Genomic DNA, 27001 nt, shown 5'->3' on the forward strand with positions numbered 1-27001 from the left:
GTTCAAAAAAGAAACCACTGTAATCACGATATTTTGGATTATCACAATATACATTTTTTGGAAGTAATTTAGGAAAAAACTATCTATTTTACTATGACAAAAGTTATATTTTCTTAACCGTCATGACCTGGTCTATAAGAAAAATACAACTTGATAAAGTTTAGGTAAGAAATAAAAGTTTTATAGGCTTATGTTCAATACCAAAATAACCCGCTAAATCGATGAAAATATGCCAAATATTTATGTTCAAAATGTGATTTCTGCGAAAATATTTGAAGTTAAGGTAAGTTTAGTAGATATAAAGATTCAGCGTGATATAATCTATCAGAAAAATATAAATTTATATAGTTTAGTTGAGAAATACAGTTTTTTATTCTACATTTGGTGCGCAGAGTTAAAAAACAACGTATTCACAGCTATACGTAAACAGCCTGGACTTAAACAAAAATCTATGAAAACCTATTTTCTTTAATATTGAACATATCGACTTGATTTTTTTTTTTAAATGTTCAGAATGGTATCCTCAGTCATATTTTACTGTTGGAAAATTTCCATCAACCCTAAGACCGAAAAATGGTGTGCAAATTACGATATTTTGGTTGGTCATAAAAAATATTTTTTCGTAATAATTAAAAAAATAAAATAAATATAGTACAATGACAAAAATCATATGTATTTATTCGTCATAAAATGGTCTATCAGAAAAATATAATTTCATATAAAGTTTGGGTAAAAATTAAAGGATAAATAGGCTTATGTTCAAAAAAGAAACCACTGTAATCACGATATTTTGGATTATCACAATATACATTTTTTGGAAGTAATTTAGGAAAAAACTATCTATTTTACTATGACAAAAGTTATATTTTCTTAACCGTCATGACCTGGTCTATAAGAAAAATACAACTTGATAAAGTTTAGGTAAGAAATAAAAGTTTTATAGGCTTATGTTCAATACCAAAATAACCCGCTAAATCGATGAAAATATGCCAAATATTTATGTTCAAAATGTGATTTCTGCGAAAATATTTGAAGTTAAGGTAAGTTTAGTAGATATAAAGATTCAGCGTGATATAATCTATCAGAAAAATATAAATTTATATAGTTTAGTTGAGAAATACAGTTTTTTATTCTACATTTGGTGCGCAGAGTTAAAAAACAACGTATTCACAGCTATACGTAAACAGCCTGGACTTAAACAAAAATCTATGAAAACCTATTTTCTTTAATATTGAACATATCGACTTGATTTTTTTTTTTTAAATGTTCAGAATGGTATCCTCAGTCATATTTTACTGTTGGAAAATTTCCATCAACCCTAAGACCGAAAAATGGTGTGCAAATTACGATATTTTGGTTGGTCATAAAAAATATTTTTTCGTAATAATTAAAAAAATAAAATAAATATAGTACAATGACAAAAATCATATGTATTTATTCGTCATAAAATGGTCTATCAGAAAAATATAATTTCATATAAAGTTTGGGTAAAAATTAAAGGATAAATAGGCTTATGTTCAAAAAAGAAACCACTGTAATCACGATATTTTGGATTATCACAATATACATTTTTTGGAAGTAATTTAGGAAAAAACTATCTATTTTACTATGACAAAAGTTATATTTTCTTAACCGTCATGACCTGGTCTATAAGAAAAATACAACTTGATAAAGTTTAGGTAAGAAATAAAAGTTTTATAGGCTTATGTTCAATACCAAAATAACCCGCTAAATCGATGAAAATATGCCAAATATTTATGTTCAAAATGTGATTTCTGCGAAAATATTTGAAGTTAAGGTAAGTTTAGTAGATATAAAGATTCAGCGTGATATAATCTATCAGAAAAATATAAATTTATATAGTTTAGTTGAGAAATACAGTTTTTTATTCTACATTTGGTGCGCAGAGTTAAAAAACAACGTATTCACAGCTATACGTAAACAGCCTGGACTTAAACAAAAATCTATGAAAACCTATTTTCTTTAATATTGAACATATCGACTTGATTTTTTTTTTTTAAATGTTCAGAATGGTATCCTCAGTCATATTTTACTGTTGGAAAATTTCCATCAACCCTAAGACCGAAAAATGGTGTGCAAATTACGATATTTTGGTTGGTCATAAAAAATATTTTTTCGTAATAATTAAAAAAATAAAATAAATATAGTACAATGACAAAAATCATATGTATTTATTCGTCATAAAATGGTCTATCAGAAAAATATAATTTCATATAAAGTTTGGGTAAAAATTAAAGGATAAATAGGCTTATGTTCAAAAAAGAAACCACTGTAATCACGATATTTTGGATTATCACAATATACATTTTTTGGAAGTAATTTAGGAAAAAACTATCTATTTTACTATGACAAAAGTTATATTTTCTTAACCGTCATGACCTGGTCTATAAGAAAAATACAACTTGATAAAGTTTAGGTAAGAAATAAAAGTTTTATAGGCTTATGTTCAATACCAAAATAACCCGCTAAATCGATGAAAATATGCCAAATATTTATGTTCAAAATGTGATTTCTGCGAAAATATTTGAAGTTAAGGTAAGTTTAGTAGATATAAAGATTCAGCGTGATATAATCTATCAGAAAAATATAAATTTATATAGTTTAGTTGAGAAATACAGTTTTTTATTCTACATTTGGTGCGCAGAGTTAAAAAACAACGTATTCACAGCTATACGTAAACAGCCTGGACTTAAACAAAAATCTATGAAAACCTATTTTCTTTAATATTGAACATATCGACTTGATTTTTTTTTTTAAATGTTCAGAATGGTATCCTCAGTCATATTTTACTGTTGGAAAATTTCCATCAACCCTAAGACCGAAAAATGGTGTGCAAATTACGATATTTTGGTTGGTCATAAAAAATATTTTTTCGTAATAATTAAAAAAATAAAATAAATATAGTACAATGACAAAAATCATATGTATTTATTCGTCATAAAATGGTCTATCAGAAAAATATAATTTCATATAAAGTTTGGGTAAAAATTAAAGGATAAATAGGCTTATGTTCAAAAAAGAAACCACTGTAATCACGATATTTTGGATTATCACAATATACATTTTTTGGAAGTAATTTAGGAAAAAACTATCTATTTTACTATGACAAAAGTTATATTTTCTTAACCGTCATGACCTGGTCTATAAGAAAAATACAACTTGATAAAGTTTAGGTAAGAAATAAAAGTTTTATAGGCTTATGTTCAATACCAAAATAACCCGCTAAATCGATGAAAATATGCCAAATATTTATGTTCAAAATGTGATTTCTGCGAAAATATTTGAAGTTAAGGTAAGTTTAGTAGATATAAAGATTCAGCGTGATATAATCTATCAGAAAAATATAAATTTATATAGTTTAGTTGAGAAATACAGTTTTTTATTCTACATTTGGTGCGCAGAGTTAAAAAACAACGTATTCACAGCTATACGTAAACAGCCTGGACTTAAACAAAAATCTATGAAAACCTATTTTCTTTAATATTGAACATATCGACTTGATTTTTTTTTTTTAAATGTTCAGAATGGTATCCTCAGTCATATTTTACTGTTGGAAAATTTCCATCAACCCTAAGACCGAAAAATGGTGTGCAAATTACGATATTTTGGTTGGTCATAAAAAATATTTTTTCGTAATAATTAAAAAAATAAAATAAATATAGTACAATGACAAAAATCATATGTATTTATTCGTCATAAAATGGTCTATCAGAAAAATATAATTTCATATAAAGTTTGGGTAAAAATTAAAGGATAAATAGGCTTATGTTCAAAAAAGAAACCACTGTAATCACGATATTTTGGATTATCACAATATACATTTTTTGGAAGTAATTTAGGAAAAAACTATCTATTTTACTATGACAAAAGTTATATTTTCTTAACCGTCATGACCTGGTCTATAAGAAAAATACAACTTGATAAAGTTTAGGTAAGAAATAAAAGTTTTATAGGCTTATGTTCAATACCAAAATAACCCGCTAAATCGATGAAAATATGCCAAATATTTATGTTCAAAATGTGATTTCTGCGAAAATATTTGAAGTTAAGGTAAGTTTAGTAGATATAAAGATTCAGCGTGATATAATCTATCAGAAAAATATAAATTTATATAGTTTAGTTGAGAAATACAGTTTTTTATTCTACATTTGGTGCGCAGAGTTAAAAAACAACGTATTCACAGCTATACGTAAACAGCCTGGACTTAAACAAAAATCTATGAAAACCTATTTTCTTTAATATTGAACATATCGACTTGATTTTTTTTTTTTAAATGTTCAGAATGGTATCCTCAGTCATATTTTACTGTTGGAAAATTTCCATCAACCCTAAGACCGAAAAATGGTGTGCAAATTACGATATTTTGGTTGGTCATAAAAAATATTTTTTCGTAATAATTAAAAAAATAAAATAAATATAGTACAATGACAAAAATCATATGTATTTATTCGTCATAAAATGGTCTATCAGAAAAATATAATTTCATATAAAGTTTGGGTAAAAATTAAAGGATAAATAGGCTTATGTTCAAAAAAGAAACCACTGTAATCACGATATTTTGGATTATCACAATATACATTTTTTGGAAGTAATTTAGGAAAAAACTATCTATTTTACTATGACAAAAGTTATATTTTCTTAACCGTCATGACCTGGTCTATAAGAAAAATACAACTTGATAAAGTTTAGGTAAGAAATAAAAGTTTTATAGGCTTATGTTCAATACCAAAATAACCCGCTAAATCGATGAAAATATGCCAAATATTTATGTTCAAAATGTGATTTCTGCGAAAATATTTGAAGTTAAGGTAAGTTTAGTAGATATAAAGATTCAGCGTGATATAATCTATCAGAAAAATATAAATTTATATAGTTTAGTTGAGAAATACAGTTTTTTATTCTACATTTGGTGCGCAGAGTTAAAAAACAACGTATTCACAGCTATACGTAAACAGCCTGGACTTAAACAAAAATCTATGAAAACCTATTTTCTTTAATATTGAACATATCGACTTGATTTTTTTTTTTTAAATGTTCAGAATGGTATCCTCAGTCATATTTTACTGTTGGAAAATTTCCATCAACCCTAAGACCGAAAAATGGTGTGCAAATTACGATATTTTGGTTGGTCATAAAAAATATTTTTTCGTAATAATTAAAAAAATAAAATAAATATAGTACAATGACAAAAATCATATGTATTTATTCGTCATAAAATGGTCTATCAGAAAAATATAATTTCATATAAAGTTTGGGTAAAAATTAAAGGATAAATAGGCTTATGTTCAAAAAAGAAACCACTGTAATCACGATATTTTGGATTATCACAATATACATTTTTTGGAAGTAATTTAGGAAAAAACTATCTATTTTACTATGACAAAAGTTATATTTTCTTAACCGTCATGACCTGGTCTATAAGAAAAATACAACTTGATAAAGTTTAGGTAAGAAATAAAAGTTTTATAGGCTTATGTTCAATACCAAAATAACCCGCTAAATCGATGAAAATATGCCAAATATTTATGTTCAAAATGTGATTTCTGCGAAAATATTTGAAGTTAAGGTAAGTTTAGTAGATATAAAGATTCAGCGTGATATAATCTATCAGAAAAATATAAATTTATATAGTTTAGTTGAGAAATACAGTTTTTTATTCTACATTTGGTGCGCAGAGTTAAAAAACAACGTATTCACAGCTATACGTAAACAGCCTGGACTTAAACAAAAATCTATGAAAACCTATTTTCTTTAATATTGAACATATCGACTTGATTTTTTTTTTTAAATGTTCAGAATGGTATCCTCAGTCATATTTTACTGTTGGAAAATTTCCATCAACCCTAAGACCGAAAAATGGTGTGCAAATTACGATATTTTGGTTGGTCATAAAAAATATTTTTTCGTAATAATTAAAAAAATAAAATAAATATAGTACAATGACAAAAATCATATGTATTTATTCGTCATAAAATGGTCTATCAGAAAAATATAATTTCATATAAAGTTTGGGTAAAAATTAAAGGATAAATAGGCTTATGTTCAAAAAAGAAACCACTGTAATCACGATATTTTGGATTATCACAATATACATTTTTTGGAAGTAATTTAGGAAAAAACTATCTATTTTACTATGACAAAAGTTATATTTTCTTAACCGTCATGACCTGGTCTATAAGAAAAATACAACTTGATAAAGTTTAGGTAAGAAATAAAAGTTTTATAGGCTTATGTTCAATACCAAAATAACCCGCTAAATCGATGAAAATATGCCAAATATTTATGTTCAAAATGTGATTTCTGCGAAAATATTTGAAGTTAAGGTAAGTTTAGTAGATATAAAGATTCAGCGTGATATAATCTATCAGAAAAATATAAATTTATATAGTTTAGTTGAGAAATACAGTTTTTTATTCTACATTTGGTGCGCAGAGTTAAAAAACAACGTATTCACAGCTATACGTAAACAGCCTGGACTTAAACAAAAATCTATGAAAACCTATTTTCTTTAATATTGAACATATCGACTTGATTTTTTTTTTTTAAATGTTCAGAATGGTATCCTCAGTCATATTTTACTGTTGGAAAATTTCCATCAACCCTAAGACCGAAAAATGGTGTGCAAATTACGATATTTTGGTTGGTCATAAAAAATATTTTTTCGTAATAATTAAAAAAATAAAATAAATATAGTACAATGACAAAAATCATATGTATTTATTCGTCATAAAATGGTCTATCAGAAAAATATAATTTCATATAAAGTTTGGGTAAAAATTAAAGGATAAATAGGCTTATGTTCAAAAAAGAAACCACTGTAATCACGATATTTTGGATTATCACAATATACATTTTTTGGAAGTAATTTAGGAAAAAACTATCTATTTTACTATGACAAAAGTTATATTTTCTTAACCGTCATGACCTGGTCTATAAGAAAAATACAACTTGATAAAGTTTAGGTAAGAAATAAAAGTTTTATAGGCTTATGTTCAATACCAAAATAACCCGCTAAATCGATGAAAATATGCCAAATATTTATGTTCAAAATGTGATTTCTGCGAAAATATTTGAAGTTAAGGTAAGTTTAGTAGATATAAAGATTCAGCGTGATATAATCTATCAGAAAAATATAAATTTATATAGTTTAGTTGAGAAATACAGTTTTTTATTCTACATTTGGTGCGCAGAGTTAAAAAACAACGTATTCACAGCTATACGTAAACAGCCTGGACTTAAACAAAAATCTATGAAAACCTATTTTCTTTAATATTGAACATATCGACTTGATTTTTTTTTTTTAAATGTTCAGAATGGTATCCTCAGTCATATTTTACTGTTGGAAAATTTCCATCAACCCTAAGACCGAAAAATGGTGTGCAAATTACGATATTTTGGTTGGTCATAAAAAATATTTTTTCGTAATAATTAAAAAAATAAAATAAATATAGTACAATGACAAAAATCATATGTATTTATTCGTCATAAAATGGTCTATCAGAAAAATATAATTTCATATAAAGTTTGGGTAAAAATTAAAGGATAAATAGGCTTATGTTCAAAAAAGAAACCACTGTAATCACGATATTTTGGATTATCACAATATACATTTTTTGGAAGTAATTTAGGAAAAAACTATCTATTTTACTATGACAAAAGTTATATTTTCTTAACCGTCATGACCTGGTCTATAAGAAAAATACAACTTGATAAAGTTTAGGTAAGAAATAAAAGTTTTATAGGCTTATGTTCAATACCAAAATAACCCGCTAAATCGATGAAAATATGCCAAATATTTATGTTCAAAATGTGATTTCTGCGAAAATATTTGAAGTTAAGGTAAGTTTAGTAGATATAAAGATTCAGCGTGATATAATCTATCAGAAAAATATAAATTTATATAGTTTAGTTGAGAAATACAGTTTTTTATTCTACATTTGGTGCGCAGAGTTAAAAAACAACGTATTCACAGCTATACGTAAACAGCCTGGACTTAAACAAAAATCTATGAAAACCTATTTTCTTTAATATTGAACATATCGACTTGATTTTTTTTTTTAAATGTTCAGAATGGTATCCTCAGTCATATTTTACTGTTGGAAAATTTCCATCAACCCTAAGACCGAAAAATGGTGTGCAAATTACGATATTTTGGTTGGTCATAAAAAATATTTTTTCGTAATAATTAAAAAAATAAAATAAATATAGTACAATGACAAAAATCATATGTATTTATTCGTCATAAAATGGTCTATCAGAAAAATATAATTTCATATAAAGTTTGGGTAAAAATTAAAGGATAAATAGGCTTATGTTCAAAAAAGAAACCACTGTAATCACGATATTTTGGATTATCACAATATACATTTTTTGGAAGTAATTTAGGAAAAAACTATCTATTTTACTATGACAAAAGTTATATTTTCTTAACCGTCATGACCTGGTCTATAAGAAAAATACAACTTGATAAAGTTTAGGTAAGAAATAAAAGTTTTATAGGCTTATGTTCAATACCAAAATAACCCGCTAAATCGATGAAAATATGCCAAATATTTATGTTCAAAATGTGATTTCTGCGAAAATATTTGAAGTTAAGGTAAGTTTAGTAGATATAAAGATTCAGCGTGATATAATCTATCAGAAAAATATAAATTTATATAGTTTAGTTGAGAAATACAGTTTTTTATTCTACATTTGGTGCGCAGAGTTAAAAAACAACGTATTCACAGCTATACGTAAACAGCCTGGACTTAAACAAAAATCTATGAAAACCTATTTTCTTTAATATTGAACATATCGACTTGATTTTTTTTTTTTAAATGTTCAGAATGGTATCCTCAGTCATATTTTACTGTTGGAAAATTTCCATCAACCCTAAGACCGAAAAATGGTGTGCAAATTACGATATTTTGGTTGGTCATAAAAAATATTTTTTCGTAATAATTAAAAAAATAAAATAAATATAGTACAATGACAAAAATCATATGTATTTATTCGTCATAAAATGGTCTATCAGAAAAATATAATTTCATATAAAGTTTGGGTAAAAATTAAAGGATAAATAGGCTTATGTTCAAAAAAGAAACCACTGTAATCACGATATTTTGGATTATCACAATATACATTTTTTGGAAGTAATTTAGGAAAAAACTATCTATTTTACTATGACAAAAGTTATATTTTCTTAACCGTCATGACCTGGTCTATAAGAAAAATACAACTTGATAAAGTTTAGGTAAGAAATAAAAGTTTTATAGGCTTATGTTCAATACCAAAATAACCCGCTAAATCGATGAAAATATGCCAAATATTTATGTTCAAAATGTGATTTCTGCGAAAATATTTGAAGTTAAGGTAAGTTTAGTAGATATAAAGATTCAGCGTGATATAATCTATCAGAAAAATATAAATTTATATAGTTTAGTTGAGAAATACAGTTTTTTATTCTACATTTGGTGCGCAGAGTTAAAAAACAACGTATTCACAGCTATACGTAAACAGCCTGGACTTAAACAAAAATCTATGAAAACCTATTTTCTTTAATATTGAACATATCGACTTGATTTTTTTTTTTTAAATGTTCAGAATGGTATCCTCAGTCATATTTTACTGTTGGAAAATTTCCATCAACCCTAAGACCGAAAAATGGTGTGCAAATTACGATATTTTGGTTGGTCATAAAAAATATTTTTTCGTAATAATTAAAAAAATAAAATAAATATAGTACAATGACAAAAATCATATGTATTTATTCGTCATAAAATGGTCTATCAGAAAAATATAATTTCATATAAAGTTTGGGTAAAAATTAAAGGATAAATAGGCTTATGTTCAAAAAAGAAACCACTGTAATCACGATATTTTGGATTATCACAATATACATTTTTTGGAAGTAATTTAGGAAAAAACTATCTATTTTACTATGACAAAAGTTATATTTTCTTAACCGTCATGACCTGGTCTATAAGAAAAATACAACTTGATAAAGTTTAGGTAAGAAATAAAAGTTTTATAGGCTTATGTTCAATACCAAAATAACCCGCTAAATCGATGAAAATATGCCAAATATTTATGTTCAAAATGTGATTTCTGCGAAAATATTTGAAGTTAAGGTAAGTTTAGTAGATATAAAGATTCAGCGTGATATAATCTATCAGAAAAATATAAATTTATATAGTTTAGTTGAGAAATACAGTTTTTTATTCTACATTTGGTGCGCAGAGTTAAAAAACAACGTATTCACAGCTATACGTAAACAGCCTGGACTTAAACAAAAATCTATGAAAACCTATTTTCTTTAATATTGAACATATCGACTTGATTTTTTTTTTTAAATGTTCAGAATGGTATCCTCAGTCATATTTTACTGTTGGAAAATTTCCATCAACCCTAAGACCGAAAAATGGTGTGCAAATTACGATATTTTGGTTGGTCATAAAAAATATTTTTTCGTAATAATTAAAAAAAATAAAATAAATATAGTACAATGACAAAAATCATATGTATTTATTCGTCATAAAATGGTCTATCAGAAAAATATAATTTCATATAAAGTTTGGGTAAAAATTAAAGGATAAATAGGCTTATGTTCAAAAAAGAAACCACTGTAATCACGATATTTTGGATTATCACAATATACATTTTTTGGAAGTAATTTAGGAAAAAACTATCTATTTTACTATGACAAAAGTTATATTTTCTTAACCGTCATGACCTGGTCTATAAGAAAAATACAACTTGATAAAGTTTAGGTAAGAAATAAAAGTTTTATAGGCTTATGTTCAATACCAAAATAACCCGCTAAATCGATGAAAATATGCCAAATATTTATGTTCAAAATGTGATTTCTGCGAAAATATTTGAAGTTAAGGTAAGTTTAGTAGATATAAAGATTCAGCGTGATATAATCTATCAGAAAAATATAAATTTATATAGTTTAGTTGAGAAATACAGTTTTTTATTCTACATTTGGTGCGCAGAGTTAAAAAACAACGTATTCACAGCTATACGTAAACAGCCTGGACTTAAACAAAAATCTATGAAAACCTATTTTCTTTAATATTGAACATATCGACTTGATTTTTTTTTTTTAAATGTTCAGAATGGTATCCTCAGTCATATTTTACTGTTGGAAAATTTCCATCAACCCTAAGACCGAAAAATGGTGTGCAAATTACGATATTTTGGTTGGTCATAAAAAATATTTTTTCGTAATAATTAAAAAAATAAAATAAATATAGTACAATGACAAAAATCATATGTATTTATTCGTCATAAAATGGTCTATCAGAAAAATATAATTTCATATAAAGTTTGGGTAAAAATTAAAGGATAAATAGGCTTATGTTCAAAAAAGAAACCACTGTAATCACGATATTTTGGATTATCACAATATACATTTTTTGGAAGTAATTTAGGAAAAAACTATCTATTTTACTATGACAAAAGTTATATTTTCTTAACCGCCATGACCTGGTCTATAAGAAAAATACAACTTGATAAAGTTTAGGTAAGAAATAAAAGTTTTATAGGCTTATGTTCAATACCAAAATAACCCGCTAAATCGATGAAAATATGCCAAATATTTATGTTCAAAATGTGATTTCTGCGAAAATATTTGAAGTTAAGGTAAGTTTAGTAGATATAAAGATTCAGCGTGATATAATCTATCAGAAAAATATAAATTTATATAGTTTAGTTGAGAAATACAGTTTTTTATTCTACATTTGGTGCGCAGAGTTAAAAAACAACGTATTCACAGCTATACGTAAACAGCCTGGACTTAAACAAAAATCTATGAAAACCTATTTTCTTTAATATTGAACATATCGACTTGATTTTTTTTTTTAAATGTTCAGAATGGTATCTTCAGTCATATTTTACTGTTGGAAAATTTCCATCAACCCTAAGACCGAAAAATCATAAAAAATATTTTTTCGTAATAATTAAAAAAATAAAATAAATATAGTACAATGACAAAAATCATATGTATTTATTCGTCATAAAATGGTCTATCAGAAAAATATAATTTCATATAAAGTTTGGGTAAAAATTAAAGGATAAATAGGCTTATGTTCAAAAAAGAAACCACTGTAATCACGATATTTTGGATTATCACAATATACATTTTTGGAAGTAATTTAGGAAAAAACTATCTATTTTACTATGACAAAAGTTATATTTTCTTAACCGTCATGACCTGGTCTATAAGAAAAATACAACTTGATAAAGTTTAGGTAAGAAATAAAAGTTTTATAGGCTTATGTTCAATACCAAAATAACCCGCTAAATCGATGAAAATATGCCAAATATTTATGTTCAAAATGTGATTTCTGCGAAAATATTTGAAGTTAAGGTAGTTTAGTAGATATAAAGATTCAGCGTGATATAATCTATCAGAAAAATATAAAATTTATATAGTTTTAGTTGAGAAATACAGTTTTTTATTCTACATTTGGTGCGCAGAGTTTAAAAAACAACGTATTCACACGTATACGTAAACAGCCTGGACTTAAACAAAAATCTATGAAAACCTATTTTCTTTAATATTGAACATATCGACTTGATTTTTTTTTTTTAAATGTTCAGAATGGTATCCTCAGTCATATTTTACTGTTGGAAAATTTCCATCACCCTAAGACCGAAAAATGGTGTGCAAATTACGATATTTTGGTTGGTCATAAAAAATATTTTTTCGTAATAATTAAAAAAATAAAATAAATATAGTACAATGACAAAATCATATGTATTTATTCGTCATAAAATGGTCTATCAGAAAATATAATTTCATATAAAGTTTGGGTAAAAATTAAAGGATAAATAGGCTTATGTTCAAAAAAGAAACCACTGTAATCACGATATTTTGGATTATCACAATATACATTTTTTGGAAGTAATTTAGGAAAAAACTATCTATTTTACTATGACAAAAGTTATATTTTCTTAACCGTCATGACCTGGTCTATAAGAAAAATACAACTTGATAAAGTTTAGGTAAGAAATAAAAGTTTTATAGGCTTATGTTCAATACCAAAATAACCCGCTAAATCGATGAAAATATGCAAATATTTATGTTCAAAATGTGATTTCTGCGAAAATATTTGAAGTTAAGGTAAGTTTAGTAGATATATAAAGATTCGAGCGTGATATAATCTATCAGAAAAATATAAATTTATATAGTTTAGTTGAGAAATACAGGTTTTTTATTCTACATTTGGTGCGCAGAGTTAAAAAACAACGTATTCACAGCTATACGTAAACAGCCTGGACTTAAACAAAAATCTATGAAAACCTATTTTCTTTAATATTGAACATATCGACTTGATTTTTTTTTTTTTAAATGTTCAGAATGGTATCCTCAGTCATATTTTACTGTTGGAAAATTTCCATCAACCCTAAGACCGAAAAATGGTGTGCAAATTACGATATTTTGGTTGGTCATAAAAAATATTTTTTCGTAATAATTAAAAAAATAAAATAAATATATAGTCAATGACAAAAATCATATGTATCTTATTCGTCATAAAATGGGTCTATCAGAAAAATATAATTTCATATAAAGTTTGGGTAAAAATTAAAGGATAAATAGGCTTATGTTCAAAAAAGAAACCACTGTAATCACGATATTTTGGATTATCACAATATACATTTTTTGGAAGTAATTTAGGAAAAAACTATCTATTTTACTATGACAAAAGTTATATTTTCTTAACCGTCATGACCTGGTCTATAAGAAAAATACAACTTGATAAAGTTTAGGTAAGAAATAAAAGTTTTATAGGCTTATGTTCAATAACCAAAATAACCCGCTAAATCGATGAAAATATGCCAAATATTTATGTTCAAAATGTGATTTCTGCGAAAATATTTGAAGTTAAGGTAAGTTTAGTAGATATAAAGATTCAGCGTGATATAATCTATCAGAAAAATATAAATTTATATAGTTTAGTTGAGAAATACAGTTTTTTATTCTACATTTGGTGCGCAGAGTTAAAAAACAACGTATTCACAGCTATACGTAAACAGCCTGGACTTAAACAAAAATCTATGAAAACCTATTTTCTTTAATATTGAACATATCGACTTGATTTTTTTTTTTAAATGTTCAGAATGGTATCCTCAGTCATATTTTACTGTTGGAAAATTTCCATCAACCCTAAGACCGAAAAATGGTGTGCAAATTACGATATTTTGGGTTGGTCATAAAAAATATTTTTTCGTAATAATTAAAAAAATAAAATAAATATAGTACAATGACAAAAATCATATGTATTTATTCGTCATAAAATGGTCTATCAGAAAAATATAATTTCATATAAAGTTTGGGTAAAAATTAAAGGATAAATAGGCTTATGTTCAAAAAAGAAACCACTGTAATCACGATATTTTGGGATTATCACAATATACATTTTTTGGAAGTAATTTAGGAAAAAACTATCTATTTTACTATGACAAAAGTTATATTTTCTTAACCGTCATGACCTGGTCTATAAGAAAAATACAACTTGATAAAGTTTAGGTAAGAAATAAAAGTTTTATAGGCTTATGTTCAATACCCAAAATAACCCCGCTAAATCGATGAAAATATGCCAAATATTTATGTTCAAAATGTGATTTCTGCGAAAATATTTGAAGTTAAGGTAAGTTTAGTAGATATAAAGATTCAGCGTGATATAATCTATCAGAAAAATATAAATTTATATAGTTTAGTTGAGAAATACAGTTTTTTTATTCCTACATTTGGTGCGCAGAGTTAAAAAACAACGTATTCACAGCTATACGTAAACAGCCTGGACTTAAACAAAAATCTATGAAAACCTATTTTCTTTAATATTGAACATATCGACTTGATTTTTTTTTTTTTAAATGTTCAGAATTGGTATCCTCAGTCATATTTTACTGTTGGAAAATTTCCATCAACCCTAAGACCGAAAAATGGTGTGCAAATTACGATATTTTGGTTGGTCATAAAAAATATTTTTTTCGTAATAATTAAAAAAATAAAATAAATATAGTACAATGACAAAAATCATATGTATTTATTCGTCATAAAATGGTCTATCAGAAAAATATAATTTCATATAAAGTTTGGGTAAAAAATTAAAGGATAAATAGGCTTATGTTCAAAAAAGAAACCACTGTAATCACGATATTTTGGATTATCACAATATACATTTTTTGGAAGTAATTTAGGAAAAAACTATCTATTTTACTATGACAAAAGTTATATTTTCTTAACCGTCATGACCTGGTCTATAAGAAAAAATACAACTTGATAAAGTTTAGGTAAGAAATAAAAGTTTTATAGGCTTATGTTCAATACCAAAATAACCCGCTAAATCGATGAAAATATGCCAAATATTTATGTTCAAAATGTGATTTCTGCGAAAATATTTGAAGTTAAGGTAAGTTTTAGTAGATATAAAGATTCAGCGTGATATAATCTATCAGAAAAATATAACTTTATATAGTTTAGGTTGAGAAAATACAGTTTTTTATTCTACATTTGGTGCGCAGAGTTAAAAAACAACGTATTCACAGCTATACGTAAACAGCCTGGACTTAAACAAAAATCTATGAAAAACCCTATTTTCTTTAATATTGAAACATATCGACTTGATTTTTTTTTTTAAATGTTCAGAATGGTATCCTCAGTCATATTTTACTGTTGGAAAATTTCCATCAACCCTAAGACCGAAAAAATGGTGTGCAAATTACGGATATTTTGGTTGGTCATAAAAAATATTTTTTCGTAATAATTAAAAAAATAAAATAAATATAGTACAATGACAAAAATCATATGTATTTATTCGTCATAAAATGGGTCTATCAGAAAAATATAATTTCATATAAAGTTTGGGTAAAAATTAAAGGATAAATAGGCTTATGTTCAAAAAAGAAACCACTGTAATCACGATATTTTGGATTATCACAATATACATTTTTTGGAAGTAATTAGGAAAAAACTATCTATTTTACTATGACAAAAGTTATATTTTCTTAACCGTCATGACCTGGTCTATAAGAAAATACAACTTGATAAAGTTTAGGTAAGAAATAAAAGTTTTATAGGCTTATGTTCAATACCAAAATAACCCGCTAAATCGATGAAAATATGCCAAATATTTATGTTCAAAATGTGATTTCTGCGAAAATATTTGAAGTTAAGGTAAGTTTAGTAGATATAAAGATTCAGCGTGATATAATCTATCAGAAAAATATAAATTTATATAGTTTAGTTGAGAAATACAGTTTTTTTATTCTACATTTGGTGCGCAGAGTTAAAAAACAACGTAATTCACAGCTATACGTAAACAGCCTGGACTTAAACAAAAATCTATGAAAACCTATTTTCTTTAATATTGAACATATCGACTTGATTTTTTTTTTTTTAAATGTTCAGAATGGTATCCTCAGTCATATTTTACTGTTGGAAAATTTCCATCAACCCTAAGACCGAAAAATGGTGTGCAAATTACGATATTTTGGTTGGTCATAAAAAATATTTTTTCGTAATAATTAAAAAAATAAAATAAATATAGTACAATGACAAAAATCATATGTATTTATTCGTCATAAAATGGTCTATCAGAAAAATATAATTTCATATAAAGTTTGGGTAAAAATTAAAGGATAAATAGGCTTATGTTCAAAAAAAGAACCACTGTAAATCACGATATTTTGGATTATCACAATATACATTTTTTGGGAAGTAATTTAGGAAAAAACTATCTATTTTACTATGACAAAAGTTATATTTTCTTAACCGTCATGACCTGGTCTATAAGAAAAATACAACTTGATAAAGTTTAGGTAAGAAATAAAAGTTTTATAGGCTTATGTTCAATACCAAAATAACCCGCTAAATCGATGAAAATATGCCAAATATTTATGTTCAAAAATGTGATTTCTGCGAAAATATTTGAAGTTAAGGTAAGTTTAGTAGATATAAAGATTCAGCGTGATATAATCTATCAGAAAAATATAAATTTATATAGTTTAGTTGAGAAATACAGTTTTTTATTCTACATTTGGTGCGCAGAGTTAAAAAACAACGTATTCACAGCTATACGTAAACATCCTGGACTTAAACAAAAATCTATGAAAACCTATTTTCTTTAATATTGAACATATCGACTTGATTTTTTTTTTTAAATGTTCAGAATGGTATCCTCAGTCATATTTTACTGTTGGAAAATTTCCATCAACCCTAAGACCGAAAAATGGTGTGCAAATTACGATATTTTGGTTGGTCATAAAAAATATTTTTTTCGTAATAATTAAAAAAATAAAATAAATATAGTACAATGACAAAAATCATATGTATTTATTCGTCATAAAATGGTCTATCAGAAAAATATAATTTCATATAAAGTTTGGGTAAAAATTAAAGGATAAATAGGCTTATGTTCAAAAAAAGAAACCACTGTAATCACGATATTTTGGATTATCACAATATACATTTTTTGGAAGTAATTTAGGAAAAAACTATCTATTTTACTATGACAAAAGTTATATTTTCTTAACCGTCATGACCTGGTCTATAAGAAAAATACAACTTGATAAAGTTTAGGTAAGAAATAAAAGTTTTATAGGCTTATGTTCAATACCAAAATAACCCGCTAAATCGATGAAAATATGCCAAATATTTATGTTCAAAATGTGATTTCTGCGAAAATATTTGAAGTTAAGGTAAGTTTAGTAGATATAAAGATTCAGCGTGATATAATCTATCAGAAAAATATAAATTTATATAGTTTAGTTGAGAAATACAGTTTTTTATTCTACATTTGGTGCGCAGAGTTAAAAAACAACGTATTCACAGCTATACGTAAACAGCCTGGACTTAAACAAAAATCTATGAAAACCTATTTTCTTTAATATTGAACATATCGACTTGATTTTTTTTTTTTAAATGTTCAGAATGGTATCCTCAGTCATATTTTTACTGTTGGAAAATTTCCATCAACCCTAAGACCGAAAAATGGTGTGCAAATTACGATATTTTGGTTGGGTCATAAAAAATATTTTTTCGTAATAATTAAAAAAATAAAATAAATATAGTACAATGACAAAAATCATATGTATTTATTCGTCATAAAATGGTCTATCAGAAAAATATAATTTCATATAAAGTTTGGGTAAAAATTAAAGGATAAATAGGCTTATGTTCAAAAAAGAAACCACTGTAATCACGATATTTTGGATTATCACAATATACATTTTTTGGAAGTAATTTAGGAAAAAACTATCTATTTTACTATGACAAAAGTTATATTTTCTTAACCGTCATGACCTGGTCTATAAGAAAAATACAACTTGATAAAGTTTAGGTAAGAAATAAAAGTTTTATAGGCTTATGTTCAATACCAAAATAACCCGCTAAAATCGATGAAAATATGCCAAATATTTATGTTCAAAATGTGATTTCTGCGAAAATATTTGAAGTTAAGGTAAGTTTAGTAGATATAAAGATTCAGCGTGGTATAATCTATCAGAAAAATATAAATTTATATAGTTTAGTTGAGAAATACAGTTTTTTATTCTACATTTGGTGCGCAGAGTTAAAAAACAACGTATTCACAGCTATACGTAAACAGCCTGGACTTAAACAAAAATCTATGAAAACCTATTTTCTTTAATATTGAACATATCGACTTGATTTTTTTTTTTAAATGTTCAGAATGGTATCCTCAGTCATATTTTACTGTTGGAAAATTTCCATCAACCCTAAGACCGAAAAATGGTGTGCAAATTACGATATTTTGGTTGGTCATAAAAAATATTTTTTTCGTAATAATTAAAAAAATAAAATAAATATAGTACAATGACAAAAAATCATATGTATTTATTCGTCATAAAATGGTCTATCAGAAAAATATAATTTCATATAAAGTTTGGGTAAAAATTAAAGGATAAATAGGCTTATGTTCAAAAAAGAAACCCACTGTAATCACGATATTTTGGATTATCACAATATACATTTTTTTGGAAGTAATTTAGGAAAAAACTATCTATTTTACTATGACAAAAGTTATATTTTCTTAACCGTCATGACCTGGTCTATAAGAAAAATACAACTTGATAAAGTTTAGGTAAGAAATAAAAGTTTTATAGGCTTATGTTCAATACCAAAATAACCCGCTAAATCGATGAAAATATGCCAAATATTTATGTTCAAAATGTGATTTCTGCGAAAATATTTGAAGTTAAGGTAAGTTTAGTAGATATAAAGATTCAGCGTGATATAATCTATCAGAAAAATATAAATTTATATAGTTTAGTTGAGAAATACAGTTTTTTTATTCTACATTTGGTGCGCAGAGTTAAAAAACAACGTATTCACAGCTATACGTTAAACAGCCTGGACTTAAACAAAAATCTATGAAAACCTATTTTCTTTAATATTGAACATATCGACTTGATTTTTTTTTTTTAAATGTTCAGAATGGTATCCTCAGTCATATTTTACTGTTGGAAAATTTCCATCAACCCTAAGACCGAAAAATGGGTGTGCAAATTACGATATTTTGGTTGGTCATAAAAAATATTTTTTCGTAATAATTAAAAAAATAAAATAAATATAGTACAATGACAAAAATCATATGTATTTATTCGTCATAAAATGGTCTATCAGAAAAATATAATTTCATATAAAGTTTTGGGTAAAAATTAAAGGATAAATAGGCTTATGTTCAAAAAAGAAACCACTGTAATCACGATATTTTGGATTATCACAATATACATTTTTTGGAAGTAATTTAGGAAAAAACTATCTATTTTACTTATGACAAAAGTTATATTTTCTTAACCGTCATGACCTGGTCTATAAGAAAAATACAACTTGATAAAGTTTAGGTAAGAAATAAAAGTTTTATAGGCTTATGTTCAATACCAAAATAACCCGCTAAATCGATGAAAAATATGCCAAATATTTATGTTCAAAATGTGATTTCTGCGAAAATATTTGAAGTTAAGGTAAGTTTAGTAGATATAAAGATTCAGCGTGATATAATCTATCAGAAAAATATAAATTTATATAGTTTAGTTGAGAAATACAGTTTTTTATTCTACATTTGGTGCGCAAGAGTTAAAAAACAACGTATTCACAGCTATACGTAAACAGCCTGGACTTAAACAAAAATCTATGAAAACCTATTTTCTTTAATATTGAACATATCGACTTGATTTTTTTTTTTTAAATGTTCAGAATGGTATCCTCAGTCATATTTTACTGTTGGAAAAATTTCCATCAACCCTAAGACCGAAAAATGGTGTGCAAATTACGATATTTTGGTTGGTCATAAAAAATATTTTTTCGTAATAATTAAAAAAATAAAATAAATATAGTACAATGACAAAAATCATATGTATTTATTCGTCATAAAATGGTCTATCAGAAAAATATAATTTCATATAAAGTTTGGGTAAAAATTAAAGGATAAATAGGCTTATGTTCAAAAAAGAAACCACTGTAATCACGATATTTTGGATTATCACAATATACATTTTTTGGAAGTAATTTAGGAAAAAACTATCTATTTTACTATGACAAAAGTTATATTTTCTTAACCGTCATGACCTGGTCTATAAGAAAAATACAACTTGATAAAGTTTAGGTAAGAAATAAAAGTTTTATAGGCTTATGTTCAATACCAAAATAACCCGCTAAATCGATGAAAATATGCCAAATATTTATGTTCAAAATGTGATTTCTGCGAAAATATTTGAAGTTAAGGTAAGTTTAGTAGATATAAAGATTCAGCGTGATATAATCTATCAGAAAAATATAAATTTATATAGTTTAGTTGAGAAATACAGTTTTTTATTCTACATTTGGTGCGCAGAGTTAAAAAACAACGTATTCACAGCTATACGTAAACAGGCCTGGACTTAAACAAAAATCTATGAAAACCTATTTTCTTTAATATTGAACATATCGACTTGATTTTTTTTTTTTAAATGTTCAGAATGGTATCCTCAGTCATATTTTACTGTTGGAAAATTTCCATCAACCCTAAGACCGAAAAATGGTGTGCAAATTACGATATTTTGGGTTGGTCATAAAAAATATTTTTTCGTAATAATTAAAAAAATAAAATAAATATAGTACAATGACAAAAATCATATGTATTTTATTCGTCATAAAAATGGTCTATCAGAAAAATATAATTTCATATAAAGTTTGGGTAAAAATTAAAGGATAAATAGGCTTATGTTCAAAAAAGAAACCACTGTAATCACGATATTTTGGATTATCACAATATACATTTTTTGGAAGTAATTTAGGAAAAAACTATCTATTTTACTATGACAAAAGTTATATTTTCTTAACCGTCATGACCTGGTCTATAAGAAAAATACAACTTGATAAAGTTTAGGTAAGAAATAAAAGTTTTATAGGCTTATGTTCAATACCAAAATAACCCGCTAAATCGATGAAAATATGCCAAATATTTATGTTCAAAATGTGATTTCTGCGAAAATATTTGAAGTTAAGGTAAGTTTAGTAGATATAAAGATTCAGCGTGATATAATCTATCAGAAAAATATAAATTTATATAGTTTAGTTGAGAAATACAGTTTTTTATTCTACATTAATCGACGGTTACAGGGAAAAAGGGCGTAAACGACATTTTGGCCGAAAATGAGTTAATAGAATTTTGGCGTAAACGCCACGATTCTTTATCGATAGAGCCAATGATTGTATCGATACGATTTTTCTACGATTAACTATCGATGTTTATATATTTAGCGTAAACGCCATTCATTATCAGGTGCGTAGTTGTTGTTAGGCGTAAACGACTTTTATTAGGCGTAAACGACTTTTATTAGGCGTAAACGACTATTAAATAATATATGATGTTGTAAACGACATTTTGTTGCTAACATCAGATTATCAGAATAATGATATTATATTAGATGCTAATTTATGATAACGAATAACGATAGGCATTACGCATTTGCGGGCTGAAGCGCATTTGCGGGTATAAAGAAACCATTGCAATCTCGAAAGAAAAATATAATGATCTTCTTAAACTGTGTACATCTGGAATTATTCCAAACGAGTTTCACGAGGAGTATCTGCAAATGAGAAATAGTACAAAAATCCAAGACTGTTTACAAGAAACTGACGAGGAAGATGAAACTGTCAGTTTAAAATAAGACTGATAATTTTATTTACTCATTTTATCATTAAGTATTATAAATTAGTTGGTTACTATTATAATTATATTGATTTGTTTTAAAAAAAGTTTTTTTTATTTTATTTTAAGGAATATTTGACTGTTTTCTTACGTGATAATTAAATACACGTTATTAATTTTATTTTGAATACTTTTTACTAAAAAGAGATGTTTTATTTTGTTTTAAGGAATATTTTACTGTTTTTTTTTATGTAATAATTAAATACACGTTATTTAATTTTATTTTGAATACTTTTTACTAAAAAGAGATGTTTTATTTTATTAAAAGGAATATTTGACTGTTTTTTTTTATGTGATAATGAAATTATACGTTAATTAATTTTATTTTGAGTACTTTTTATTGAATTATTAATATTAAATCATACGTTCACGAGTTCAGGCGTAACCAACAATGACCAGGTAAGTTGAGAAACAATGGGCGTAAGCGCCATATTATCGTTAATAAGCTAATTCTTACCGTAATTATCGGTACATTTTATAGTTGTTAGTAAAATACATTAGAAACATAATCAATTAATAGATTGATGCAAGAATTATACTTATAAGTAATATTTAGATAGAATAGGACAGAAAAACGTATTGTATTTTTATTTTGGCTCTCCTGAAAAATTACGAAAATGTCGTTTACGCCCTTTTTCCCTGTAACCGTCGAATTTTGGTGCGCAGAGTTAAAAAACAACGTATTCACAGCTATACGTAAACAGCCTGGACTTAAACAAAAATCTATGAAAACCTATTTTCTTTAATATTGAACATATCGACTTGATTTTTTTTTTTTAAATGTTCAGAATGGTATCCTCAGTCATATTTTTACTGTTGGAAAATTTCCATCAACCCTAAGACCGAAAAATGGTGTGCAAATTACGATATTTTGGTTGGTCATAAAAAATATTTTTTCGTAATAATTAAAAAAATAAAATAAATATAGTACAATGACAAAAATCATATGTATTTATTCGTCATAAAATGGTCTATCAGAAAAATATAATTTCATATAAAGTTTGGGTAAAAATTAAAGGATAAATAGGCTTATGTTCAAAAAAGAAACCACTGTAATCACGATATTTTGGATTATCACAATATACATTTTTTGGAAGTAATTTAGGAAAAAACTATCTATTTTACTATGACAAAAGTTATATTTTCTTAACCGTCATGACCTGGTCTATAAGAAAAATACAACTTGATAAAGTTTAGGTAAGAAATAAAAGTTTTATAGGCTTATGTTCAATACCAAAATAACCCGCTAAATCGATGAAAATATGCCAAATATTTATGTTCAAAATGTGATTTCTGCGAAAATATTTGAAGTTAAGGTAAGTTTAGTAGATATAAAGATTCAGCGTGATATAATCTATCAGAAAAATATAAATTTATATAGTTTAGTTGAGAAATACAGTTTTTTATTCTACATTTGGTGCGCAGAGTTAAAAAACAACGTATTCACAGCTATACGTAAACAGCCTGGACTTAAACAAAAATCTATGAAAACCTATTTTCTTTAATATTGAACATATCGACTTGATTTTTTTTTTTAAATGTTCAGAATGGTATCCTCAGTCATATTTTACTGTTGGAAAATTTCCATCAACCCTAAGACCGAAAAATGGTGTGCAAATTACGATATTTTGGTTGGTCATAAAAAATATTTTTTCGTAATAATTAAAAAAATAAAATAAATATAGTACAATGACAAAAATCATATGTATTTATTCGTCATAAAATGGTCTATCAGAAAAATATAATTTCATATAAAGTTTGGGTAAAAATTAAAGGATAAATAGGCTTATGTTCAAAAAAGAAACCACTGTAATCACGATATTTTGGATTATCACAATATACATTTTTTGGAAGTAATTTAGGAAAAAACTATCTATTTTACTATGACAAAAGTTATATTTTCTTAACCGTCATGACCTGGTCTATAAGAAAAATACAACTTGATAAAGTTTAGGTAAGAAATAAAAGTTTTATAGGCTTATGTTCAATACCAAAATAACCCGCTAAATCGATGAAAATATGCCAAATATTTATGTTCAAAATGTGATTTCTGCGAAAATATTTGAAGTTAAGGTAAGTTTAGTAGATATAAAGATTCAGCGTGATATAATCTATCAGAAAAATATAAATTTATATAGTTTAGTTGAGAAATACAGTTTTTTATTCTACATTTGGTGCGCAGAGTTAAAAAACAACGTATTCACAGCTATACGTAAACAGCCTGGACTTAAACAAAAATCTATGAAAAACCTATTTTCTTTAATATTGAACATATCGACTTGATTTTTTTTTTTAAATGTTCAGAATGGTATCCTCAGTCATATTTTACTGTTGGAAAATTTCCATCAACCCTAAGACCGAAAAATGGTGTGCAAATTACGATATTTTGGTTGGTCATAAAAAATATTTTTTCGTAATAATTAAAAAAATAAAATAAATATAGTACAATGACAAAAATCATATGTATTTATTCGTCATAAAATGGTCTATCAGAAAAATATAATTTCATATAAAGTTTGGGTAAAAATTAAAGGATAAATAGGCTTATGTTCAAAAAAGAAACCACTGTAATCACGATATTTTGGATTATCACAATATACATTTTTTGGAAGTAATTTAGGAAAAAACTATCTATTTTACTATGACAAAAGTTATATTTTCTTAACCGTCATGACCTGGTCTATAAGAAAAATACAACTTGATAAAGTTTAGGTAAGAAATAAAAGTTTTATAGGCTTATGTTCAATACCAAAATAACCCGCTAAATCGATGAAAATATGCCAAATATTTATGTTCAAAATGTGATTTCTGCGAAAATATTTGAAGTTAAGGTAAGTTTAGTAGATATAAAGATTCAGCGTGATATAATCTATCAGAAAAATATAAATTTATATAGTTTAGTTGAGAAATACAGTTTTTTATTCTACATTTGGTGCGCAGAGTTAAAAAACAACGTATTCACAGCTATACGTAAACAGCCTGGACTTAAACAAAAATCTATGAAAACCTATTTTCTTTAATATTGAACATATCGACTTGATTTTTTTTTTTTAAATGTTCAGAATGGTATCCTCAGTCATATTTTACTGTTGGAAAATTTCCATCAACCCTAAGACCGAAAAATGGTGTGCAAATTACGATATTTTGGTTGGTCATAAAAAATATTTTTTCGTAATAATTAAAAAAATAAAATAAATATAGTACAATGACAAAAATCATATGTATTTATTCGTCATAAAATGGTCTATCAGAAAAATATAATTTCATATAAAGTTTGGGTAAAAATTAAAGGATAAATAGGCTTATGTTCAAAAAAGAAACCACTGTAATCACGATATTTTGGATTATCACAATATACATTTTTTGGAAGTAATTTAGGAAAAAACTATCTATTTTACTATGACAAAAGTTATATTTTCTTAACCGTCATGACCTGGTCTATAAGAAAAATACAACTTGATAAAGTTTAGGTAAGAAATAAAAGTTTTATAGGCTTATGTTCAATACCAAAATAACCCGCTAAATCGATGAAAATATGCCAAATATTTATGTTCAAAATGTGATTTCTGCGAAAATATTTGAAGTTAAGGTAAGTTTAGTAGATATAAAGATTCAGCGTGATATAATCTATCAGAAAAATATAAATTTATATAGTTTAGTTGAGAAATACAGTTTTTTATTCTACATTTGGTGCGCAGAGTTAAAAAACAACGTATTCACAGCTATACGTAAACATCCTGGACTTAAACAAAAATCTATGAAAACCTATTTTCTTTAATATTGAACATATCGACTTGATTTTTTTTTTTAAATGTTCAGAATGGTATCCTCAGTCATATTTTACTGTTGGAAAATTTCCATCAACCCTAAGACCGAAAAATGGTGTGCAAATTACGATATTTTGGTTGGTCATAAAAAATATTTTTTCGTAATAATTAAAAAAATAAAATAAATATAGTACAATGACAAAAATCATATGTATTTATTCGTCATAAAATGGTCTATCAGAAAAATATAATTTCATATAAAGTTTGGGTAAAAATTAAAGGATAAATAGGCTTATGTTCAAAAAAGAAACCACTGTAATCACGATATTTTGGATTATCACAATATACATTTTTTGGAAGTAATTTAGGAAAAAACTATCTATTTTACTATGACAAAAGTTATATTTTCTTAACCGTCATGACCTGGTCTATAAGAAAAATACAACTTGATAAAGTTTAGGTAAGAAATAAAAGTTTTATAGGCTTATGTTCAATACCAAAATAACCCGCTAAATCGATGAAAATATGCCAAATATTTATGTTCAAAATGTGATTTCTGCGAAAATATTTGAAGTTAAGGTATGTTTAGTAGATATAAAGATTCAGCGTGATATAATCTATCAGAAAAATATAAATTTATATAGTTTAGTTGAGAAATACAGTTTTTTATTCTACATTTGGTGCGCAGAGTTAAAAAACAACGTATTCACAGCTATACGTAAACAGCCTGGACTTAAACAAAAATCTATGAAAACCTATTTTCTTTAATATTGAACATATCGACTTGATTTTTTTTTTTTAAATGTTCAGAATGGTATCCTCAGTCATATTTTACTGTTGGAAAATTTCCATCAACCCTAAGACCGAAAAATGGTGTGCAAATTACGATATTTTGGTTGGTCATAAAAAATATTTTTTCGTAATAATTAAAAAAATAAAATAAATATAGTACAATGACAAAAATCATATGTATTTATTCGTCATAAAATGGTCTATCAGAAAAATATA

General features: G+C 25.7%; 2 protein-coding genes across 2 annotated transcripts in view; both read left to right on the forward strand.

Annotated features, from left to right (window-relative positions):
• Positions 1 to 27001, forward strand: part of LOC132935139 (uncharacterized) — a 494638-nt gene that overhangs the window by 196882 nt on the left and 270755 nt on the right. The window lies entirely within an intron of this gene.
• Positions 22111 to 27001, forward strand: part of LOC132932993 (uncharacterized) — an 8237-nt gene continuing 3346 nt past the window's right edge. Inside the window, exon 1 of the mRNA XM_060999331.1 lies at positions 22111 to 22170. Coding sequence (XP_060855314.1) covers positions 22111 to 22170 — 60 coding nt within the window. The remainder of the gene's footprint in view (positions 22171 to 27001) is intronic.

The sequence above is a fragment of the Metopolophium dirhodum genome, chromosome 1 (genome assembly GCF_019925205.1).
Source record: "Metopolophium dirhodum isolate CAU chromosome 1, ASM1992520v1, whole genome shotgun sequence".
NCBI lineage: Eukaryota > Metazoa > Arthropoda > Insecta > Hemiptera > Aphididae > Metopolophium > Metopolophium dirhodum.